The sequence below is a fragment of the Leucoraja erinacea genome, chromosome 10 (genome assembly GCF_028641065.1).
Source record: "Leucoraja erinacea ecotype New England chromosome 10, Leri_hhj_1, whole genome shotgun sequence".
Lineage (NCBI taxonomy): Eukaryota > Metazoa > Chordata > Chondrichthyes > Rajiformes > Rajidae > Leucoraja > Leucoraja erinaceus.
In genome coordinates this window covers 18,706,440-18,732,810 of record NC_073386.1, presented here as the reverse complement: position 1 = coordinate 18,732,810, position 26,371 = coordinate 18,706,440, and the positions used below count along the sequence as shown (strand labels likewise).

The 26,371-nt window shown below is 41.6% G+C and overlaps 1 protein-coding gene across 1 annotated transcript in view; it reads left to right on the top strand.

Moving 5' to 3' along the window:
- The window catches only part of hectd3 (HECT domain containing 3), a 45,279-nt gene that overhangs the window by 5,644 nt on the left and 13,264 nt on the right, over positions 1 to 26,371 (top strand). The window contains 14 exon segments of the mRNA XM_055641630.1: positions 892 to 1,052; positions 2,247 to 2,339; positions 4,768 to 4,903; positions 7,339 to 7,475; positions 10,523 to 10,615; positions 11,178 to 11,260; positions 11,675 to 11,840; positions 12,779 to 12,860; positions 13,816 to 13,998; positions 15,404 to 15,456; positions 21,528 to 21,592; positions 22,164 to 22,267; positions 23,325 to 23,444; positions 24,974 to 25,063. Coding sequence (XP_055497605.1) covers positions 892 to 1,052; positions 2,247 to 2,339; positions 4,768 to 4,903; positions 7,339 to 7,475; positions 10,523 to 10,615; positions 11,178 to 11,260; positions 11,675 to 11,840; positions 12,779 to 12,860; positions 13,816 to 13,998; positions 15,404 to 15,456; positions 21,528 to 21,592; positions 22,164 to 22,267; positions 23,325 to 23,444; positions 24,974 to 25,063 — 1,566 coding nt within the window.

Below are 26,371 nucleotides of genomic sequence, written 5' to 3'. Positions count from 1 at the left end.
GGGGGTGATGGTTGAGGCAGATATGATAATGGCATTTAAGACACTTTTAGATAAGCCTGCGGATATGTAGTGATTGAAGGAATATGGATTATGTACAAGCAGATAAGAATTGGTCTTGGTGGCATGTGGGCCAAAGGGCCTGTTTGTGCTGTACTGTTCTCTGTTTTATGTTTAAATACTACATTCTTCAAAATATTTTAGACACTTTTCCTCAGTATGCAGTTCTTCAGAGTTGACATTCATTTGTGAGATTGTTTTATTTATTTGCATTAATATACTCAATTTTCATTTGCATACTCAATTTTGAATTGAGCAACAGAACAGTTGATGAAAAGTAGTTTTGTTTTCTTGTGGGTTTCATTAATCTCAGACTTGATAGCTTTTCAGTCAAGCGTAATGATGGTGCTGTGTCTCCACTACACTTGCCCATTAAATCATTTCAGTAATTACTTAACTACAATGTTGTTAAGTATTTTGTACGTATTTTAAGCATTGTATTTCTATTTTTAGAATTATACCATGGTTTTGTTGTGAACCACACAGAACAAGTCTTTTAACCTGGTGCTTGTGGAATGCAGTAGGAAGTAATATGATCAAGTACCAAGGTCATAGAACTGCAGGCACAACATACTTTAAACACTTTGCAAAGATTTGCTTATTTTTATCCTTTTTGAACTAATTGGCTTATTCTAACAGTCCCAAGTAATACTGGATTATGGTTAATTAGCAAAGCTTTACTTGAGACGTTTAGTTGCCATGGATTCTTCCAATTATAGTGGTGATTTTGAAGCCAGTGCAAAATAAATCTCTCAATCTCGTAATATAATGTAGACCTTCTGGGGAATGAATTATCCATTTGAGTAATAACCATTTGTTTTGATGATACTTCAGGAGCAAATACAAGAGTACAACAGCAGTTGTCAGAGTAAAGAAGGATGGATTCTTCTATGTAAGCAGCCTGAAGGTGGTGAGCGGCTTGTGCCAGTAGAAACTCCTGAAAGGCTTCAGAAACAGCAGCAGCTTTTTGGCTATGACTACAGACCATGTACCAGGTAGAATGAAATGTTATCATGCCGTTAAATTAGTTAACACTAACTTCAAATACAATGTCTGTGTGTAACTTGTATATCATACAAAATGTATCAACAACTTGCATCTAACATAGAGAACCATCCCAAGCTCCTTGAGGACTTAAATATGTAATAGTCATACAGGGTGGAAACAGGCCCTTCGGCCAAACTTGCCAACACTGACCAACATACCCAATCTACACTTGTCCCGTGCTTGGCCCATCACCCTCGAAACCTACCCTATCCATGCACCTGTCCACATGTCTGTTAAACGTTATGATAGTGAATGCTACAGCTAGAACAAATTAAATCATGGTCAGAGAGGGTAAGAAGTAGATTTTACCTTCTTAAGAAAGCAAGCTACATGGGCAAAAATATTCTGAGAGAAATTCCAGAGTGTACAACTTGATTCGTGAAAATATGACCGGTGGTAGCCTGCTAGTTTGTTAATGTATTTGTTTTTTCTGACTTTTTTTCCTGCTGGTTCCATCTACCACAGGGACGTATTATTACGTCTGGTGTTTTGATAAGTTAACGTTCATCCCCTGTAAGGAATACTTAAAGATCTCATGGTTGAATTAGCATTAACTTTCTCCTTTTTCAGCCTTTGGTCTGATCCAGTGACTCCACCTTGAGGACACATTAAATACAGTTACTAGATTTCCACTAAGTACAATATTTTAAAACCTGCCAATTCTATTGCAAAATTTGTGAAGATTTAAAAATAAGTAAGAAATTTAGAAATTATTTAAATGCAAGTTGTTTTATAATGCATGTCTTTCTACTTCTCGCCTGCAACCAGTAACCCTCTTAATAATGAACAGGAATTTCCTGTTGGGTGGACCATGCTGCTGTACTTAAATACCTGCTGATTATCTGAGGGGATGAAAGGCCTGTATTTCTGGATGTTTATGAAGGAATTTGATACTCTTCAATCTCTGCATATTATTATTTTCAACCGTTTCCTAACAAACTTTAATCAAATGACAATAATGAATGTTGAAACCTATACATTTTTTAAGTTCCTCTAAGAAACCATTCCTAAACCGATTACTCATCATGACATTTTAAACTTTTCTTCCATGTAAAGCATAATCTGTGAACTATTTATGATCATCTGTAATAATAGCTTTAGACAACTATTCTGATTATTGTATGTTTGTTTTTTTGGTTTAGATGGGAGCAAGTGGTTGATGCGCAATATTCTTTACATCTGGGTGCAAAACCCAAGGTAGCTGCCAGGGATGATGCTGCAGTGCACAAACTACGGTAGGTATATAGTTAGAACGTCTATTTGTGTCCTGCTAAGTTACAGTTCATGATTTTCAATGCTGCTGTAAGTTGATCTGTTGGAATGCAAATGTAAACTACAATGCACAGCTAAATTTCAGCATCTACCAGGGCAGGTATTATTTTGAACTCTTGCATGCCCTGATTATTATTTATTTAGTCCTGTGCAGAAGGAAGCCATTTGTCCTATTGTGACTTTGCAGGCTCCCTTGAGAACGATTCCATTCCATCAGTCCCACTTCCTATTATTTCCCTGAGACTTTTAAACTCATTTTTCCTTGTTCCCTTTGACTCACATTTCACTTTTTTTCTGATTACCTTCATGAAAGAATAATTTACAGTAGCCATTCGCTACATCTTTGAGATATGGGAGGAAATGGGTACACGGGCAGAAATCCATACAGTTGTTGCTGTGGAATCCCATGGAAAATAAGACAGTCACTATCTTAGATAGAAACATAGATGCAGGAGTTGGCCATTCGGCCCTTCGAGCCAGCACCACCATTCAACATGATCGTGGCTGATCATCTAAAATCAGCATCCCGTTGCTACTTTTTCCTCATGTCCCTTAATTCCGTTAGCCGTAAGAGCTATATCTAACTCTCTCTTTAAAACATCTAGTGAATTTGTCTCCACTGCCTCCTGTGGCAGAGAATTCCACAGATTCCCAACTCTTTTGGGTGAAAAGGTTTTTCCTCAACTCAGGACTAAATGGCCTACTCCTTATTCTTAAACTGTGACCATTGGTTCTGGACCCCCCCCAACATCGGGAACATGTTTTCTGCATCTACCCTGTCTAATCCAATAAGAATTGTATATGTTTCTATTAGATATCCTCTCATCCTTCTAAATTCCAATGAATACAAACCCAGTTGACCAATTATTTCATCATATGTCAGTCCAGCCATCCCGGGAATTAACCTGGTGAACATGCGCCACGCTCCCTTAATAACAAGAATGTCCTTCCTCAAATTAGGAGACCAAAACTGCACACAATACTTGAATGTGGTGTCACCAGGGCCCCGAGCAACTGCAGTAGAACCTCTATGCTCCTATACTCAAATCCTCTTGCTATGAAGGCCAACATGCCATTAGATTTTGTCACTGCCTGCTGTACCTGCATGCTTACTTTCAGTGACTGATGTACAAGTACACCCAGGTCTCGTTGCACCTCTCCTTTTTCTAATGTGACACTACTCCGATAATAATCTGCCGCCTTGTTCTTGCCACCAAAGTGGACCTCACATTTATTCACATATATTATACTGCATCTGCCATGCATCTATCCATTCACTCAACCTATCCAAGACACCCTGCAACTTAATAGCATCTCCTCGCAGCTCACACTGCCACCCAACTTTGTGTCATCCGCAAACTGGGAGATGTTACATTTAATTCCTTCATCTAAATCTTTAATATTTTTGTAATTACTTCTTACGTCTGACTCTGTGATAAATGCGTAATCTAGCAAGATAGGCATGGGGGCATAGTGGTAGAGTTGCGGCCTTGCAGCGCCAGAGACCCAGGTTCGTTCCCGACTGCGGGTGCTGTCTGTACGGAGTTTGTACGTTCTCCCCATGACCGCGTGGGTTTTCTCCGAGATCTTTGGTTTCTTCCCACACTCCAAAGACGTACAGGTTTGTAGGTTAATTGGCTTGGTATAAATGTAAAATGTCCTTAGTGGGTGTGTAGGGTAATGTTAATTTGCGGTTATCACTGGTGGTGCGGACCCGGTGCGCCGAAGGGCCTGTTTCCACACTGTATCTCTAAACTAAACTAAACATTGACCTGAAAATAATGCAAATTTCCATGATGAAGACGAGACTTGCTCCAGAGAAGTTAAGAATTCATTGACTGTGTGGGCATACAGTACTACTTACAATCTAATGATGTGCTGTTTGCACATGGTTTATTTGACTGCTGTCATTAGGCCTGCCATATTACGCACCTATCACCGAGTCAGACTGAAGAAGTAATTACAAAAATATTATTTTTGGTTACATCTTTGCTGGATACATTGGAGCCCAGATGGTTAGCGTAGTAAAAGGGGTTTTTAATCCTTTGACCAAAGTCTATCCCTGAAATTCTTCTCTGGCTTTCTAAGTCTCTTAACTTTTTCTTTACTTTCTCTCCATTTGGCAATATCACAGAATTTCAGAACAAGAGAGTGAGCTGCCTTCCAGGCTAGCGCCCACCTCCCTGGAAAGATCCGGGAGTGCCACATTCTTAGATTTAATTGTTCTGCAAGTGCCCTGCATCTTTTTACTGCCTGTCAGCAAATTGCTGATTAGATTGGAAGTGTAGTCTGTGGAGAGCTTGTATACAGAAGCTCTTCTATGCCTAATGTTTTGTTTATGTAGCAAGCTCTAGTAGGAATCTAATTGAAGCACTTTGTCCTTGGGTATAGGTCTGTCCCTCCCACCTGGACATTCGAGTGCGATGAAGACTTAGTACATTACTTCTACGACCGTATAGGGAAGGAGGATGAAAACTTAGGCAGTGTCAAGCATCTAGTTGACAGCATAGATGCTTCTTCTTTCTCGGTAAGTTCTTGCCTTAGTATGGTGCCCATTGACATCATCTTTACAGGCACTGCTTCATATGAGAGCATGTTTAAAAAGATAGACCTGCTTTCTTTCTTCCCCAGCAGGGGCGGAAAACCCGGGGAGGGGGGGGGCAGAGAGGACGCGTCCCCTCCATGTTTTGAGAGGTGGGGGACATCCCCCCCCCCAAGTTTTTGTAATCCGGATTTTAAAATCCGGTGATCGAGGGCGCCGATTGGAGGAGAGAGACGTCGGTCGGCTGGCAATGGGGTGGGACATGATTCAGCGCGATGATTGGAGGAGGGAGGAGTTGGGGGGGGGGGTGGGACTGAGGATAGAGCGCGATGATTGGAGGAGGGAGACGTGGCACAGACCTGCGCTTCATCCGCAGCCAGGATCGATCCCGGCCAGCTCTCCGGCGCTGTCCTGTCCCCTTCCGAGTAACCCACCCCCGCGGGTGGCCAGAGAGGTTGGCAGCAAAGATCCTCCGCTATAGGATCTTTGGTCGGCTGTCAGTCGGGCCAGCACAGAGAAACGGCGCTAAACCCAGCTAACTCTGTCTGTCCCGCCAGGTGAGCTTACAACTCTTCCTGGACTTGCGGGAAATATGGCCAGCCCGGAGAAGCAGTGCTGGTGTCCCGCCAGTCCAGACAGGGCTGTAGTTAACCCGGTGAGACAGGCAGAGTTGAGCTGCATTTAGCACTGGATTGAGCCTCCGAAGCCTCGCGCGCGTGTGTGTGAGTGTGCGCATTTTCCCTGACCAGGGGTCTCTAGAATTAGGGATAACAGACTTGGAATGTGGGGTGAAACATTAGGACTATGAAGACATTTCTTCAAATAGATGGAACATAAATTGTGGAGGATGGATGAAGGCCAAAACACTGGAGACATTTAAGAAAATGTCAATAGATTTCTAGGCACCAAGAAGTATGGGGAGAGAGTGGAAATATGATACTGGGAAAGTTAATCAATGGTGATCATATTGAATGGCAGTACAGGCTCTAAGGACTGAATGGTCTTTTTCAGTTTTCAGCATTGGCATGTAAATGTTTACTTGTCTAGAAATAGTTATAAACAATGGATTGTGTAAATGGAAGTGCTTTTCTGAAGCTCAGACTTGGGTGATGTTGAAGCGAATATGTTGGAAGTAAAACAAAGACCATGTGTATTGCACAATAGACAATAGGTGCAAGAGTAGGCCATTTGGCCCTTCGAGCCAGCACCGCCATTCAATGTGATCATGGCTGATCATCCCCAATCAGTACCCCGTTCCTGCCTTCTCCCCATAATCCCCTGACTCTGCTATTTTTAAGAGCCCTATCTAGCTCTCTCTTGAAAGCTTCCAGAGAACCTGCTCCACCGCCCTCTGAGGCAGAGAATTCCACAGACTCACCACTCTCTGTGAGAAAAAGTGGTTCCTCGTCTCCGTTCTAAATGGCCTACTCCTTATTCTCAAACTTTGGCCCCTGGTTCTGGACTCCCCCAACATCGGGAACATGTTTCCTGTCTCTAATGTGTCCAAGCCCTTAACAATATTATATGTTTCAATGAGATCTCCTCTTATCCTAAACTCCAGAGTGTACAAACCCAGCTGCTCAATTCTCTCAGCATATGACAGTCCCGCCATCCCGGGAATTAACCTTATAAACCTACGCTGCACTCCCTCAATAGCGAGAATGTCCTTCTTTAGGGGACCAAAACTGCACACAATAAATTAGGGGACCAAAACTGCACACAATTAGAATAAAAGATTAGCTAGACTGGGCATTTGAAGGGGAAGGCTTCCACACACATCATGGAAACTCATCTGCTAATGAGCAAGTCTCAATTATTTATTTTCAATGAATTATTTTCATACCTACAAGATACTTTATGAAGCTCTTTATAGCATATCTGATGATTACAAAATGTGAACAAATGCTTTTCACAATATTGAAATGTTTGAAATGAATTTTTTTAATTTTTTTTATTTATTAGTTATTTATTTCAGACAGAATAAAAGAATAAAAAGCAAATGTGAAACAGCATACAAAAAACAAAACACAAATATTTATAAAGTGTCATAAACAATATCTATAAATAAATGAAATCATATGTATCCGAAAAGGAGCAGGAAGAAGCCAAAGCTTATTAATTCCCACCCCTTATTCAACTGCTTGTAATTATCTCATACAAATTTAACAGCTATATATACACCATATGTACACCAGCCACTATATGTACACCAAATTATTTACATTTGAACACTAATCAAATATTTACAAAGCCATACAAAAAATCAAATTTAAAATTGGATTTTCATAAACTGGTTGAAGGCTTTAAGCTGATAGCCATCCTGTGATTTAAAGTTTGAATAAGTTCTGACTGGATGAAAGCATCTTCTTTCTGATTCCAACATTTAACGGTTTTATGTCTGATACTCTTGTACTTATCAGGATGAAGCAAATGTTTGGTGTTTAACTGATGGAGACAATGACACATTCTGGGAGAGTGAGGGGAGTCAGGGCCATCACTGGATTCGATTGCACATGAAGAAAGGCATCATTATCAAGTATGAAAATTTAAGTATTAAGTTGATTTCTAGATTTAACAGTTTCATGGTCTAATAATCCCATGCCTAATATGCAGTAAAATGCACAATAAGTTTGATAAGTGAACATGCATAATTTGAAATAGAAAAATATTTAGATTATGTGCCTGTGGCAATCCAAAGGATTAAAACGATATTTAAATATATGGAACTTAGAAATATCATTAGACCTGAAGTGCAATTGAATGTTTTTCAATTTTGTTTTTAGTTTTATCACTTAATTCTTCTTCCTGTTTTGTTTTTTTGAGCTCCCTGCCTTCATTTGAGTCATACACCATGGAAACAGGCCCTTTGGGCTAATTCATTCATGCTGACCAAGTTGCCCCATCTGAGCATCCTATTTGCCCGTATTTTGGTCCATAACCTTTCCAACGTATGTATCTGTCTTAAATACTTTTCAATGTTGTTATTATATCTGGCTCAACTGCTTCCTCCAGAAACTCATTTCTTATATCCACCATCCTCTCTGTGGAAAGGTTGCTCCTCAGGTTCCGATGAAATCTTTCCTATTTCATTGTACACCTATGCTCTCTGGTTCTTGATTCTCTTACCCTGGGAAAAATAATTTGTGCATTCACCGTATATGAATTACCCTATGCATCTTACAAATTGTACTCTAGATACAGTATTCTCATTTATTATTGATTATATGGTACCTTCTATGTCCTCTTGTCTTTTTTCTCTGTGCTCCTCTCCCATTCCCCACAACTCTTCCTTTCCAACAATTCTAGGTCAAAACCTATGCAAAACCAAATCACATTTGTTCATTTTTAAAACTGGTCTAAATATCATCTGTATTTTAGCTCTACCCCTTGAAATTTCCCACAAATTTACAGGTAGTAGGATTATGTTGTCAATCACAATCACAATAATACTTTATTAGCCTATTATTAGTATACAAGGAATTTCATTTGACAAGTCAGTCATACAAAAAAAAGGCAACGGAACACGTAAAATACATTTTAACAAAAACATCCACCAGAATGGCCCTCCGTTGACGGGATCTTGACTCCCGTAGCCGGCAGCGTTTGAGCCCTCCTCATCGGGAACGATCAGTTCCTGCATCGGGAGGATGACAGCTCCCCCACGCCGGCGATCGGACCCCGGGTCGGGGCTGGTCGAGCCTCTGTGTCGTTGGAGCTCCCGACTAGCCTCTCCCAAGACTGCGAGCTCTTGATGGTAAGTCCGCAGGCGGCAGTTGGAGCGATCCCAGCTCGCAAGGGATCAGCTCCGATGTTAAATCCACGCCCCGCGGTGGGGCTCAAGTAAGTCCGAGGAGGCCTCCAGCTCCATCGATGGTAGGTCACAGAGCAACCGGAGATGCGATCCTGAAAAAAATTGCATCTCCGGCAAGGTAAGAAACTAAACAAAAGTTTCCCCTGACACCCTCTCCCTCCCCCCACATTAAACAAACCAGAGAACATTTACACAAACTTTTAACACACACTAAAAATAAAAAAAAGACGAAAATAAAATAAAAATTAAAAAAACGGCGGGTCTCCAACATTCGCGGAGCTGGGGCCCTGGCGCCTCATCATTGGATTTGGAATCGCCTCGCAGCCAGGGGTATGGCCTGACATTCTTGTCGGAGCTACAACCGGCGCCGCCCGCGTTCATAATTTCAGACAGCGCCTGCGGACTTACATTTAAAGCGACCCGGAAGGCATTGACCGCTCCCCGCCTCTCCGACCATTTTTCTTTTAAGAATCAGAAAATACCCCCTTCAGATAAAAAGCCCTCCAAATGTACAGAAGATTTAAGCAATGATTTAATCAGTTTAATATTGCCGGTATAAGCAAGGAGGCAGCCTCTATTTGAAGTATGCAGACTTAGGTTAATGGGTAGAAAATAGGTCAAGTTTGGCGCCAAACGCAATTATTTGGTGCGCAGACGTTACATGGAAAAAATGGCCGGATTTCGGAGCTTTTCGGTTTCTGGAACATCTGCTCTCTTTCTTGTAGAGGATTATTTGTCAATCTCAGTAGATGCAATAATACTGACAAGCCTATTATGCCAAAGAAAATTCAAGTATATGGTGGTGAACGTGATAATTTAAAGAAGTTAACATGATATACATGTTGACATAAATACGTCCAGAAGAAGGTAATGCGTTGAATTATATTCCTAACTCCCGTAGCCATTTTTTTGGGCCCTCCTACATAGGGAACGATCAGTGCAGGAGTAGGGAGGATGATTCAGCTCCCCCGAGCCTGCACCGCCATTTACCCCGATCATGGCTGATCGAGCCAACTCAGTGGAGCTCCCGACTAGCCTTCTCCCAACCCTGCGAGCCCTTGGCCACAAGGGCCACATCGGCATCCCTCTTAGCGATCCCAGGCAACTGGCCTCAACTCCGATCTGTGGCAGAGAGTCCAGAGATTCACCGCTCTCTGTGTGAAAAAAGTTCTTCTCATCTCGGTTTTAAAGGATTTCCCCCTTATCCTTAAGCTGTGACCCCTTGTCCTGGACTTCCCTAACATCGGGAACAATCTTCCTGCATCTAGCCTGTCCAACCCCTTAAGAATTTTGTAAGTTTCTATAAGATCCCCCCTCAATCTCCTAAATTCTAGAGAGTAAAAAAAGAGTCGAAAAGTCTTTCTTCATAAGACAAAGTCGGGTCTCCCAATCGGAATCAGTCTGGTGAACCTTCTCTGTACTCCCTCTATGGCAAGAATGTCTCTCTTCAGATTAGGAGACCAAAACTGTACGCAATAGTCCAGGTGTGGTCTCACCAAGACCCTGTACAACTGCAGTAGAACCTCCCTGCTCCTATACTGAAATCCTCTTGCTATGGAAGCTAACATACCATTCGCTTTCTTCACTGCCTACTGCACCTGCATGCCTACTTTCAATGACCGGTGTACCATGACACCCAGGTCTCGCTGCATCTCCCCCTTTCCCTATCGGCCACCATTTAGATAATAGTCTGCTTTCCCATTTTTGCCACCAAAATGGATAACCTCAGATTTATCCACATTATACTGCATCTCTGCCAAACATTTGCCCACTCACCCAGAAAGCCTATCCAGTAGTCAACTTGACAACTACTAGCAAAGAAAAATTCACACCTATGGTGGTGAACGTGATAATTTAAAGAAGTTAAATGATATCGCTGTTGATGAGTACGTATAGAAGATTGTAATGCAAAATTATATTCCTAACTAAATTAACATTTTTAAAATTTTGCTACCATTAAAACAAGCACATTTCAGGTAATGCAGCAAATTCTGCTATATTATTCTAATGTCTTCTGCGTGGTTTCTGCCCATTGCCTGATCTCCATCATATCTCCAATTCTGGGATATTCCAGATGAGTTAAAATCTTCATTCTCCACGTCTCTCATTTGAATTAACCGATGCATGGGGTTTCTAAAGTACTTGCATACCAAGTCAGTCAGAGGGATAACATTTGACCCAAACGTAAGTTGGATGTCTTGTTAAATAGATTGTACTTAGTATTTACAGCGTAATAGGCTTTTTTTAAGGTAACTTTAGATTTAAGATTTTCAGTAATGATCGCTGTAGAATGAAATTTAAAAACCAATGTTTCTATTTTAGTAACTTCACGCATTTTTTAAATGATAATTGTTTCAATTTTCTAAATCACTTCAGATAATGGGGGTGGGACTAACAATGAAACATTGTTACCAGCTAGTATTTTTTTTTATTCTCTCTTTCTTCCAGAACTTTAGTTGGTGACCTGTGTGTTCTTGAGGACATGATGGTACATCTTCCTTTAATTGAAGTTCGCATTCCAGAATGTGTAGGTAAGTTCTTCAGTGAGGAAAGTGATTGTAGTGGAAAATTATCTTTGGTAATTGGGTGATGAAACAATCTCCAATGAGGGAAATGGATAAGGGAATATAGGGTGACCTACATAATGTTTGGGACAAAGACCCATCATTTATTTATTTGCCTCTGTACTCCACAATTTGAGATTTGTAATAGAAACAAATCTCAGATGGTTAAAGTGCACATTGTCAGGTTTTAATAAAGGCCATTTTTGTACATTTTGGTTTTGCCATGTAGAAATTACAGCAGTGTTTATACATAGTCATTTTAACTGCACATACATTGCACTTTAAAAGTCAGACATTCAGCGAGGTTTTTTTCCCCACTGTAAATCAGGTCAATATTTGTATCTGCTGTATATTTGTAACATCTTCAATATTTCCCAACAGATGGAGGGATAGATGTCCGACTACATGGCCTCAAGATCAGATCTTCAAGGGAGAGAGACTTGGGATTAAACATTGATATGTTTCAATCAGCAAACCTGGTTCGTTATCCACGTCTCGAGGGGCATGACCCTGACATGTTATATAGAAGAGCAGTGGTTATCCACAGGTATATACCTGTACTTTTGCTTCCTCCTAATAGGAGAGTACACAGATGTACAGTTTTCCATTCAAGGAATCACGATATATTTGTATTACAAATAAATGTAGTGAACGGAATACTGATAAAGGCTGTGCTAGTCAGATGGCTTAAGGTCACAGAACTATTTGCATCTTGGGTGGGATGCTAGGATGTAGGTGACTGTGGGACAAGAATTAATCCTTTGGCTGATTTAGTGGCACCAACGTCCCATTTCCAACCTAATATGAGGGTGGCACAGTGGCGCAAGGTAGAATTGCTAATTTACAGTGTCAGCGACCCATGTTCGACCCTGACTACAGATGCTCTCTGTGCGGAGTTTGTACGTTCTCCCTGTGACGCCGTGGGTTTTCTCCAGGTGCTCCGGTTTCTTCCCACCTCCTCGGCATGCGAGTTTGTAGGGCAATTGGCTTATCTAAATTGTCCCTAGTGTTTAGGATAGAACTAGTGTACGGGTGATGGCTGGTCAGCATAGACTCTGTAGGCTGAAAGACCTGGTTCCATCCTGTATCTCTAATACCAAAAAAAACTAAATAAAGCCACAATATAAGTCGAATCAGCTCGCGCTCCCAACAATTGACAGCCAAGTACATGGATCTATGGATAGTTGGTCCGTGGGTGATGTGTACTATGTATATAAATGAGTCGGATGCCAAACCTTTGGGATTTCCAGGCATCAAATAATGGGTTATTGGAATTTAACTTGGCAAAGGTAACTCCAAGCAAAGGTCTAAGTAAATTTGGAATAGCATTAGACTGAATAGAAATGTAATTAATACCGGGTGTGGATAGAATTCTGCTCTATATTTTTTTATTAATTATGCTTGAGTGTTTAATTTTCACTAGCTTAATTATAATAATGTGACTATCTTCTTTGTCCATATTAATTGAAATATTTTCTTGCCTAGATTCCTTAAACTCCTGGACAGCCTTATTCACCATCTGGTGCCGGCCTGGGACCACACTGTGGGATCATTTGGTCATTTGAAGGTGAGCTGTTCAGCTTGAAATATAAGCCAACCTGCCCTTGCATTTTTGGTGTAATTCTGACGAGTATGCCCTCTAAATCTTTTAAGAGATTGCCCAAAACTGTTCAATAGTCCAGATATGATTTGATCTTAAGAATTATATAAATAAAAGCAGGAGTAGGTCATTCACAAAAATCAAACAAATAATGGGGATCTGAATACTAGTTTCCAATGCATTGCTCCATTCCCTCCATTTAAGTCTCATATGATTAAATAATCCTTTTCTTCATTCAGTGCCCCATATCTAATCTTTTACCTTACCACCAATAAACACCCTGATAAATGGCTGATTTGTTGTTCCTCCCTTTCTTTCAAAAGTTACTTGTGTTGCAAATTAAAGTTGTTTTTTTAATTTCTGCCCTTTTTTTGGTCTCAATCCTATTCACACACCCAGTCTTAATTCCTCTTGTTTATATCAAACGTACCTCCTGCATAATAGCTTCTGGTTTAGATTTTGCATCTTAATGAGAATTCTTCAATATGTTTTAAAGGGAGATCAGAAACTGCTGTGTTCTTCCTTTCACTGAAACATGTCTCACTCATGATTTGCCTGACCTTGCTACGCAACCTGAGAGTTTCAGACTGTACAACAATCTTTGCACCATTCATCTCTTTTGCATTTGTCATTGTATACTGTTTACCATGCGAGCTTCATATGGCAAGAAATTTCAATGCACACTGGTGTATATGACAATAAGTTAATCTGAATCTGTGTTTTGTTGGAGAGTTGTAGTACAGCTCATTGATGCCCCCTAGAAAGCGTGACTCGGGCATCATATTAGAGCAAGCCATTCTAAAGTTACAAAAGACTTTGCAGCTGTCAGTAAAGTGAATGCAAAGTGAGACCCAATCCTTCACTGGCGATTGCGAAATCCCGGCCAACAGATTGATTAAAGCACCTTTTTTTTGCCTTCCAGCACATCAAGCCGTTCCTCCTGCTTTCAAAACGGCGCACTGCTCTTATTGCACAGTGCCTCAAGGATTCAGAAACGAACAAACCCAACAACATGCCAAAACTCTACATAAATCGACGGGTAGCCATGGAGCATCGCAACAACCCTTCCCTTGATCCCTCTTGTAAAAATGCTGTGTTCTCACAGGTATGTCAAAATAATCCAAAACAATTTGCTTGCAAGTACAAGGATTTTGGAAATCTATAAGTGTGTTACCTCAGGAAATTGTTGCATTTGTGAGGAAGTAAGTTAAATCTTACATTTATTTTCTGGGATTTCTTTCCAATGATTTATTGCAGGGGTGTCAAACCCATTTTAGGTCACGGGCCGGATTGGGCAAAATGCGACTTCATACAGGCCGGATCAGTTGTGCATGCGCGAACGCACGCACGCGCGCTCCCACAGCTTTTGTTGCCTTCGTTTTTTCATCCTGCTCTCATGTGTCTCAGTCTCTGCTACAACTACAAAGTGTTTCACTTTACGAATTTTGTTCCTTATGAAGAAGATTTCCTAGCAAACGTTACTTTTATGATTGATATTAACTTAAACATATAGGAAAATAGGTGCAGGAGGAGGCCATTTACTTTACTTATTATCAGCTGATAGAAGTGGTAAGGTATTCCAGTCAAGTGAGCAATACAGACACTTCACTGTCCTCAGTCCACTTTTTCGAACAACAGAATTATATCGTATTATATAGTGTTTTTTGTCACCTTAGCACATTCCACAAACATTAGTCATGGTCAGAGGTACATGAAATAAAGGTTTCTACAAAATGCATCACATCAAAGGCATTTTGTCATATGGTACAAGATATCTTACATATTAAAGACATTGGCCATTGGTTAATACCCCTTAGATCAATCTAGTTTCCTCCCCTCACAGACATCAGACATTTGGTGCAAGGCATTTTACATATCAAAGACATCAGCCATTTGTCATTACCCCTTAGTGAGATCAATCTAGCTTCTTCTCTGCTTCCTCTCTCGTCACTTTGTAGACAAATGTTATAGTTATTCATTATCTCAATACACAGCAACCTGAGGCAAACCTAAACTTGCCTTTCTGTATTAATCTACTGGAGAAAAGCCCCATTTGAGACTAAATATAAGCTGTAAGCTAGCCCAGGAACCAATTTAATATCTTCTTATATTTTTAACTTGATTCAGCCTTATCAATGTCAGCATTTTGGTTTGCCTCCATGAAGGCAACTATCCAAAGCCCGTTGCAGAATGCAGCAACATGGCTGGGGCCCGGCCATTAGATATTCTGGGGTGCGTGTCTTCAACCTATTTGCAAGTGGTGAGGACACACCGAGATTGAGGTTGTGATCTTTGGCAAATGCTTGTTTCCATTATACAAAGTGTAAAGAGTACAGCTGAAGACATGTAAATGGTTCTCAGTGAGGGGCAAAAGTCTGATTGAAGCAGCATATTAACAACTGAATTGATTTTTGATTGCCTATTTTATTCACTAATTAAATGCAGACAACTATGAATACATTCTATTGAGACTCTACTAAATTCCAATGTGTTCACTTTCTGTTTTGTAGATGTTTGAGGGGCTGAAGCCTTCGGACAAGTGCGATAAACCTTTAGATTACAGGTACTGTATGTTCATTTGGGAATTTTCAGAAAATTAAACTTGAGCTAGGATTTTTCTAATGGTAGGTTTTATTCTGCCTTGGGCCATATTTTGAATGCATTTCCAAATTACAATTGCATCATTAAGTTTATTTCATCCCTTTGTTTTTATTTATTTTTAGTTTGTGCTCTACTACTACTTACCGATTGCTGTGTTACTTCTTAAGGATCTTAAAGGCATGCAAAGTATTGATTTTGCTTTGTTTGATTATTTGCTATATTGATTTGCTAGAGCATGACGATTTAGACTGTTTTCTTATCATTCATTAATCTTCTTCCTTATTGGTAAACTATTAAATTAAAGTAGACTTCAGAGATCCAGATTCATTCTGACCTTGAGTGCTCTCAATGTGGAGTTTGCACGTTCTCCCTATGACTCCATTGTTTTCCTCTGTGCTCTGGTTTTCTCCCTCTTCTAAGAGATGTGCATATTTGTAGGGTTAATTGGCCTCCTTTTTTCAACAACTGCTGCTAATGCGTAGGGAGTGGATAAGAAAGTAGAATAACATAGAACTAGTGTGAAAAGATGATTGATATTGGTGTGGATTTGGTGGGGCGACCTGTTTCCATGCTGTATCGCTAATCTAAACTAAAGAAGAAGGCAAAACAATTGGAATCTCGTTAGCTTTTGATGACTGAACATTTCTAAGCAACCAAATAAAGAGCAATTTTGTCAAACAGTTGTTAGAATCTCCTTTAGCACCCATTGTAACAGTTTTATCCCCTGCTAATGGATCTCTGCATTCAACATAATTAGAAAGCATTTTATTGCAGTGATGACAGTTCAACTATATATTGTTTGAATAAGGCCATTATAGGTGTTGAGTTGTGATGTTGGGCAATTAAGCTCACCTTGCTAACATGCTAATATTTTCCATACTGTGCTAGGTTTTTCTGGGGTGGTGTTTGGGCGGCTTTAAACAGAATGCGGAAGCCTGGTGATCTAAGAATGATGTCCAGGGAGAGAGAAACATGGGGCAGAGATGAAAGAAAGAGCAATAGCATAGAAAAACCAAATTCATGGAAATCAAGGGCAGGAAGCAAATAGGACCATTTTACAATAAAAGGCAAGCTGCTTAAAAATGACTAAATGGCAAACTTTTAACTTACTGCACACATAAGGAGATGCATTATCAGCACGTAGAAATGAATGAGAACTATCTGATCACTATTATGGTTGTGTGATTGCAAGGTGATCAAGGTAATTCATTTTGTTGTCTCTAATATGAGATAATGACAATACATTGAATACAATACAATCAAAGCAGGGAATTCGGGTTGTTTGACTTTTAAGGACAGGCAGGTATGAAAAGATGGTGGGATGTCAACTTTAATTTGAAATCAAAAAGTAATATTTGTGAAAGATAAGCTAGGTTCTGAATGCACAGAGTCCATTTGGGTAGAGGTTTGAAAAAAAAGCAAAGGAAATAAGTCATCAAGAATAGTTGTTTTGACCTCCAACCACAGCCGTACTGTAGAAAAGGATATAAATTAACAAATGAGTGATCACAGAGTGTTAGCATTTTATCTTTCGTTTGCATGGGAGGAACCTGGTTTGGAAACTTGTATAATCCAATAAGGTTAATAGCAATGTAATGAGGTTAGACTAAAGTAGACTGAGCTATGTTTGTTTTGCCAGAAGAAACAAAAAGCAAACACTGACACACATGAAGGAGGCAATTCATGATACTCTGCAAAAATAAATCCCAATAAGGAGGAACAATTCTAAAGAAGAGATGAACCAATCAATAGCTAGGGGGATAGTAATTTGAAAGAGAGAAATAAGGAAACAAATGTTAGCTGTAGATCCAATGATATAAACCCAGCCATGAAGAACTAAAAAAGATGCGAGCAAAAATTAAGAGAAGCAGACCAGCAAGGAATATAAAAACTGGCAATAGATGGTGCTGTAAAACCCAAGTTGAGAATTCCAAGTAAACGTTTAGAGATCCTATAGAGAATGACCCTGTGATAATAGTTCTGGGAAATTACAGAGTTAAACAGATATTTTGTATTAGTCATTATAACAGTGTGTCGCAGTGGTCGAGTTGCTGCCTTACAGTGCCAGAGACCTGGGTTCAATCTTGACTATAGGTGCTGTCTGTACAGAATTTCCCGTGATCGCATACGTTTTCTCTGGGTGCTCCAGTTTCCTCCCACATTTCAAAGATGTGCAGGTTTGTAGGTTAAATGGCTTCTGTAAATTGTCACTAGTGTGTAGGATAGAACTAGTGTACAATTGGTCGGCGTGGAATCTGCGGACCGAAGGGCCTGTTTCCACGCTGTATCTCTAAACTCTGTCTCATTAATACTGAATAATTGTGGGGAGGAAATAAATACCTTCAACGTGAGTGAAAAATTGTTTAAGACAAACAAATGAGGCGATGGTTTAAATCCCCTAGCCCAGATATCTCATTCATTCATCATCATTGAAAACATTAGCGACACAGTGGTGCTGGTTTCCGACGGGAAGGGTGACATCTCTGTCCTCCAGTTCCTGCGGACTTCTGCCCTGGAAGTACAGGTGCACAACATAGAAACATAGAAAATAGGTGCAGGAGTAGGCCATTCGGCCCTTCGAACCTGCACCGCCATTCAATATGATCATGGCTGATCATCCAACTCAGTATCCTGTTCCTGCCTTCTCTCCATACCCCCTGATCACTTTAGCCACAAGGGCCACATCTAACTCCCTCTTAAATATAGCCAATGAACTGGCCTCAACTATCTTCTGCGGCAGAGAATTCCAGAGATTCACCACTCTATGTGTGAAAAAGGTTTTCCTCATCTCGGTCCTAAAAGATTTCCCCTTATCCTTAAACTATGACCCCTTGTTATCCGAAAGCCTTGGGACCAGACACTTTTCGTAATTTGGAATTTTTTGGCTTTCGGAATGGAAGATTTTTAGCGTAGATTTTAACGGCTGGCTCAGTGGTAGAGTGCTCGGCTCATATCCGCAAGATCGCGAGTTTGCGCCTCGATCCCGGCAGTTACTCGATCGCGAGTTTGAGTCTTCAATGTAGTTTTTTCTTGCAGAATAGGAGAGAATAGGGAGGGTTAGGCTGGGATCATTCTCTGCGAGATGATCTTAGTGCGGGAGACAAGTGTAGGAGAGGTGTACTGACTGTGTGGGCAGAACTTTGGAAGTGATTGCCCACCATTCTCAAAAGCCGCTGTGTCTCCCTGTCCCTCCAACTACAGAGGAATCCGCTCCCCGATGGGCCGCTACGGCGACAAGTGGCAGTTCACCCACAGCCCGAGCTGCGCCACCCCAAGAACAAGACGTACCTTGCACACCATCAGCTTCTGCCCCTACGGGGGGGAGCATTTTCCTCTGGAGTTGGAGCGGGGCTGGGCTGGAGTTGCTGATCTGGGATCTCCGTGCTTGCAGTGGGCCTGGGGGTCAGTGTCCCGATGAGGGGGCACAGCTCGGGCAGTGGGCGAACTGCCACTTGTCGCTGTAGTGGCCCATCGGGGAGCGGCTTCTGGTGGTCCTGACGTCTCTCAGCTCCTGTCCAGGGGGGTGGCCGGAGACGTCAGGACCAACAGGAACCCGCTCCCCGATGGGCCGCTACAGCGACAAGTGGCAGTTCGCCCACAGCCTGAGCTGCGCCTCCTCATCCGCAACCCGGGTTCCTCTGGAGTTGGAGCGGGGCTGGGCTGGAGTTGCTGCTGGCTGTGAGTCTCTGGGATCTCAGTGCTTGCAGTCGGTGTCCCGTTGGTCCTGACGTCTCCAGCCACCCCCCTGGACAGGAGCTGAGACTGGGATACTGTACCGCCCTCCCTCTGCAACTGCAAACAACCCCACTCTACTGCTCACCTGCAAGGACGGTACAGTTCCCAGTCTCAGCTCCTGTCCAGGGGGGTGGCCAGAGACGTCACAGCCCGAGCTGCGCCCCCTCATCCGCAACCCCAAGAACAAGACGTACCTTGCACACCATCAGCTTCTGTCCCTACGGGGAGCGTGTTCCTCTGGAGTTGGAACGGGGCTGGGCTGCTGCTGGCTGTGGGTCTCTGGGATCTCCATGCTTGCAGTGGGCCTGGGGGTCGGTGTCCCATTGGTCCTGACGTCTCCGGTGACTGGCACTGACCTGCTGGCATCGCCGACGTGAAGACAGTGCAAAGCCCCCGCGCCGGTGCAATGGGCGGGGAGCTGGAGAGGGGAGGGAAGGGGTCACACACATGGCCGGGAAGCAGAGGGGTGTAGGTGGGGTGAAACTGAAGGGAGCGACAATCTGCTGCTGCCTGCCCGCTGAGTTAAAAAGTTCCCACGCAAGACTCACGATACACTGTGTATCGTGAGTCTACCGTGGGAACTTTTTAACAGCGGGCAGGCAGCAGCAGATTGTCAATTATTAACCCTCCCGCGCAATATACCCTCACCTTCTCTTTTATGAATGGGGATTTAGTTCCCCTTTCTTCGAGGACCGACCGGAGGTTCCGCTGTCACCTCTGCGGGCCGCCCTCGGTGAACGTCTTCAAGGACCTTTCTTCAAGGACCGAAAAAATGTCCGCTATTCGGAGCTTTTCGTTATTTGGAATTTCGGATAAAAGGTTGTGCACCTGTATAGGATTTTGGTGTGTGTGTGCTTTATCATCATTCTTTACAATGTTATGTACGGCAGTGATCGCAACTTCTACTGAAGTGTGGATGGCCGTTGGCTCGCTAGAAGCTCATCCGTCCTTTGACCGGTCTTGTTTTTGGTCCTGCTGGGGGTCCACAGTCCCCTCCTCACCTGGCAAACCAGGTGGGGGAGACTGTTTAGTCGCCGACTATCCGACCATGGAGCAGGTAGCACGGGATTACATGGTAGCCGTGGCGGGGGGTACTCCCCTCGACCTGACCTTAACTCCCACCCTAAGAATATTGTTTTTTTAAATGGCTATGATTTCTGAATTCCTTAAATACTGGAGAAATGTTTAACTGCCAGTTTGGCACCCTGATTCAAAATGGAGGGAGACAAAATGTAGGTAATTAAAGCTGAAGATTAATTGAACGTCTATTGATAGAAAACTGTTAGAATCAATTAAGGAAGCGACAGCAGCACATTGAAAAATCATAATCGAATCGTGTAGTTGGTGTGGCATCATGAAAGTGGAATTGGGTTTGACAAATAAGAAAATCTTGACGAAAGTGAATAGAAGGAATCTAGTAGATGTATTATATTTGTACTTTCAAAAGGTATTTCACCAAGGGTAAGTCATTAAATAGGAGCCTGTTGTGATGGATGTAATATATTATCAAGAATGAAAGATTGGCAAACAGGCAAGCAGTGTGCAGGGATAAAGTGGTCAGTTACATGGTGACAACCTTTTGAGTGGGCAAAATGTTGGCCACCCACAAGAGTGTTCTATGGAAAAATGTGAAGTGTTCACTTCAGAGGAATGAACAAAAGAACATTATCATTCAAATGGAGAAATTTGCAGACAACATTTTGAGGGTCCTTGTACATGAAATGCAGAAGTGCACAAATGTGGCAGCTAATCGGGATGGTTAATGGAATATTGGTCCGTATTTAAGGGAATCCAGCTAAAAGGAAATGTTACCAGCACGGTTTACAGTTGATGTGAGACAACACCTGGAACATTTTTGGTCCCGCTATTTAAGGAAAGATGATATTTTCTTGGAGGCAGTTCCAAGGTTCCCTAGAAATATACCAGGTATTGAGAGGCTGTTCTATGAGAAAAGATTAAACAAGCCCAGATTCTACGAAACTCAAATAGAGTTTAGAAGAATCAGAGGTAATGTCATTGGAAAAATTAGATTCTTAGAGAATAAATCCTGAGAGGATGTACCCCTCATGGGAGCATCCAGAACAAGAAACCATGTTGTCAGACCACGAACAGCAAGAAAATGATATGACCAGCAATGTCATATCAGACATGATCCTATAGAATGGGGGAGCAAGCTCTAGGGGTTAATGACCTGCTCCTGTTTCTATTTTGTATGGTCTTGAGACTGATTTTTGAAATATGAACTCGCTGTGCGAAAATAATCTTAGTTTTAACCTTTATCCTTTTATGTATTTGAAGGTGGCCAGCACGATACGACCAATGGTGGGAATGTAAATTTATCTCTGAAGGAATCATTGACCAAGGTGAGCTTTGTTCAATCAGACGGAATAAAGGTCCCAACCCAAAATGTCACCTATTTCCTCCTGAGACTCTGCCTGACCCACTGAGTTATTCCAGCACTTTGTGTCTATCTTTGGTATAAACCAGCATCTGCAATTCCTTTATTCTACATTTGTTTAATCAGTAACTTGTCTGTTCTCCCCACAGAGGCTGATTAGTTAGATATTTCCAACTATTTATATTTCACACTTGCAGCATTTGCTGACTCATTTATCAGTTTACTAAATGCTTCTATAGAGCTTTTGTATCTCTATAGTGCCTATAATACATTAAAAGAGAATACAAAATACCCAATAATAGAAGGTAGCAATCTTACAGAACAGTTTAATTGAGAGCAAAGTCATGAATGAACCAGGCCATCCATGATGGGTGTCTCTACAATTTTCTTTGATCATTTTTATGTTGCCCTAAGTGGAACTTTATTTCATGTTTTGTTTCCTGGTACTCATAATTTCTGTATTGACACAGTTATGACATGTTAATTTCAACATTTTGCACAGACTTTTTAAATGGATCATCTCTTTAAACCAACAGGTGGTGGATTTCGAGACAGTCTCTCTGATATCTCTGAAGAGCTTTGCCCAAGTTCTGGAGACAGTCTTGTACCTTTGCCCTTTTTTGTAAGAACATCAAATCAGGTTTGTGAGATTATTATCCACATTTTTTATTTCAGTTGGAATTCTTTATTTTTCACCAGTTAAATAAATGCATGGACTTGTACAGGAATATATTTCTCCAGTCTGCTAGTCTCTGGCAAAAATTAGCTAAGATTGTTACCACATGATACCAAATTAACAAACCTACATGAGGGACTTGAGTAAAAAGAATAAAGGGGTGATGGAATGTTTCATAGTATACTCTATTGTCTTTGTTCACTTATATGGGCTATATTCACTGGAAATTAGAAGGACGATAGGGGATCTTATAGAAACATATAACATTCTTAAGGGATTGGATGGACTAGATGCAGGAAAAATGTTCCTGAAGTTGGAGAGTCCAGACCCAGGAGTCACAGTTTAAGAATAAAGGGTAGGCCATTTAGGACTGAGATGAGGAAAAACATTTTCACCCATAGAGTTGTGAATATGGAATTCTCTGCCACAGAAGGCAGTGGAAGCCAATTCACTTGATGTATTCAAAAGAGAGTTAGATATAGCTCTTCGGGCTAATGGGATGAAGGGATATGGGGAGAAAGCGGGAACGGGGTACTGATTTTGGATAATCAGCCATGGTCATATTGAATGGTAGTGGTGGCTCGAAGGGCCGAATAATGTTCTCCTGCACCTGTTTTCTATGTCTTCAGCACAATGAGTTATTCCCACCATAGTGTTGTAGAGCCACTCTCACTTTCAGATGCTAAAGATGTGCAGTTTGATAGTTTATCTGACTGCTGTAAATTACTTGTTGTATGTACTATATCTAAGTGGTTAAATCTGAGGGGAGGTGATGGGAATATGAGGAGAACCAAATCTTCTCAGATTGACCAACAAAAAATAGGCTGAACATTAATTTGGTTATTCATTATGGATATTGTTGCAGAATTGTTCAGTTGCAAAGTACTTGATAAGGTTGTGAAAGAGAGTCTACAACTATCAGATCTTTTTATAGATCAGTCATACAATTGCATCACAGGGATTGTTCAACATGTAAGTAAAATAGATACATTGTAATTGTTGCTTCCTATTCTTGCACCAGGGCAACAGAACTGGAGAAGCAAGAGATGTATATGTTCCTAACCCGTCCTGCAAAGAATTTGGGAAGTATGAATGGATAGGCCAGCTGATGGGGGCAGCACTAAGAGGCCGAGAGCTTTTGGTAATTATTTCCATTTTTATTGTCCTTTCTATTCTCTGTAAATAATTTGACATTTTAGCTCTATTTTGACGTGTTTTCATCCTAAACTTAGAATTATTTAAGCATAGGTTTTTAAGAGCATAATTTTCCACACAGCACCATTGTAGTCGGGGGCGGATATCGCTGTCAAAACATTGGGGTGGAGGACACAATTTTACACACGCACACGCACACACACACACACACACACACACACCTGAGCTGCTTGGTGACGGACTCCGAACTCCAGCAACGTCCGCCCCGAATCATGAGACTTGAATCAGCCCATTCGCTGGGCCTTTCATCGCCCGGCGCGGCTTAAAACCGGCTGCAGGGGCTTCAACATCGGGAGCCTCGATCACCTCGACGCAGCAATTTGACCGAGGGGTGATGGAAGATCTCGTACCAATTTTAAGCCGTGCCGGACGATGAAAGGCCCCGCGAACGGGTCAATTCAAGCTCCGCTCTATGATCTTTGCTCCACCAGGACGTCTCCCTCCTCCAATCACCACACTCAATCCTCAATCCCACCCCCTTACCTCCGCCTCTGACCAACATCTCCCTCCTCCAATCATCGTGCTGAATCAAAATTTTCCGCCTCTCCCCCCCCATTGCCTGCTGACCGACGTCTCTCTCGTCCAATCGGCGCCCTCAATCATCAGTCCCACACTGTCGCGGAAAGCGGAGATTTTTAATTTTTTTTTTTTCCTCCGAATTTAAAAATCGGGATTACAAAACATGGGGGATTGTTCCCCACCTCTCAAAACATGGAGGGGACGTGCTCCCCCCGGGATTTCCGCCCATGATTGTAGTAACCACAGAAAATATTGGAAATGTTCAGCAGGTCCAGGCTGAAGAAAAACAGCTTTTTTTTTCCATGGATGTTGCCTTTTGTACCCTTTAATATCTGGGGAAGAAGGTAGGGAAACCAGAAAATACATTTTCTGGAATACTAAGAAGTCCATAAGCTACTTTTTTTAAATAGACCTGTCTTCAAGATCATCTAGCCTTAAACCAGGCTCATCCATCCTTGGTGTTTCTGGAGAGTACCATGAGGTGGAAAGAGGATTTCCTGGAGAGAATTGTGGAGGCCAGTTCAAGCAGAAAATGCGGGTTACTGATTTAGGTAGATGATGTGATCAAACATATGATTAGGACGGATTAAAAGGAAATAATTTGCAAAAAAAAAAGTGGATTGGGATTGTGTGGCAATTATTAACAATGGAAAGAAGGCAGCAGACTGGAGATAGAGGGGCATGTTGAATTGCTTGAAATGGGGACATGCAGAGTTTATCCATTTAACCTAATACCAAAGTAGACTTCAATTCTGTGATTTCAAACTACTTCAGTGTTTTCATAATCCAAGTGTCCATGATAGAATTATGTGCTGGTAACATCTAAACTAATGCAGTGTTCATGGAATTGCCAGTAATGAATTGGGCCTGCAATAAATTAAAAACTGAAGATTATTCCTAATCTAGACTAATGAGAACATTGTATATGTTTGGCAGGTGCTGGCTCTTCCTGGAATTGTATGGAAACAACTAGCAGGAGAAGAGGTGAAATGGTCCAAGGATTTTCCTGCAGTGGACTCTGTCTTGGTGAGTTGCAGCTATTTTGTAAATTGGCCTGCATTTTCTGGATTGATGTGCCAACGGGATAATGAAAGGTAGCTGTAGGAATCTTGCTTATATGAAGCTTATTAACTCTCCCTTCTCTATGATAATTTTCCCTTGCTTGAACCCATAAGTTACCAAACATTTTGGATGATTTAATGTTGCCACAAAATGTTGGTTAAAGTGGGAAGTACTCATAAGCATTTTATAGGAGGAGTGAGGGGATAGAGATCAGTATCATCTGGAAAAGTTGTGCTGTACCTCATCTAAAGGCAGCAGTAACTTTTTGTTGTATGACAGTTCATTGGAATGCTACCTCTTCAGACTAGGCATTTGCTATTTTTCAGTAGTACCTTATTAATTACGTTGACAATTCTACATTATATTACTCTTGCACTGCACTAAAAAAGAAACCATGATGGGTTCTTCAATGTGGAAGCTTCATGGAATGTAAAAGTTGTACAGAGAACATGGGAAATGAAAAGAGAATGCAGCAAGGATAATTTATGCTCTTTAGTTTAGTTTAGACATACAGCATGGAACCAGGCCCTTCGGCCCACCGAGTCCGCACCGAACAGTAATCCCCGCACATTAAGGACAATTTTTACATTTACCAAGCCAATTAGCCTACACATCTGTAATTCTTTGGAGTGTGGGATGAAACCAAAGATCTTGGAGAAAACCCACGTGGTCATGGGGAGAACGTACAAACTCAGTACAGACAGCACCCATAGTCAGGATTGAACCCGGTGCTGTAAGGCAGCAACTCTACAACCGGGCCACCCTTGTGGTCATAGTCTACCGGGCCTGTCGGGAAAATACAACAACTGTCATACAGCTTGGAAATGGGAACTTGAGCCCACCATATCCATGCCAGCCATCTAGTACCTATCTTATCAGTTCTCATCCTGTAATATTCTAAGCTATGGCCTTTCAAGTATTCACCTATATCTTTAAACTTTATGAGAGTATATGCCTCCACCACCCTTCGAGGGATTGGTTATGGTACACGGCAGAGCTATTGCCTTACAACACCAAAAATCTAGGTTCGATCCTGACTATGTGTGCTTGTCTGTATCGAGTTCTCCTCGTGACCTGCATGGGTTTTCTGAGGTCTTCAGTTTCCTCCCACCCTCCAAAGATGTACGGATTGGCAGTTTACTTGGCTTGGTACAAATGTAGAAGTGTCCCTAGTGTGTGTAGGGTAGTGTGAATGTGCAGGGTTTGCTGGTCGGTGTGGACTTAGAGGGCCGAAGGGCCTGTTTCCGCGCTGTTTTTCTAAACTAAACTAAA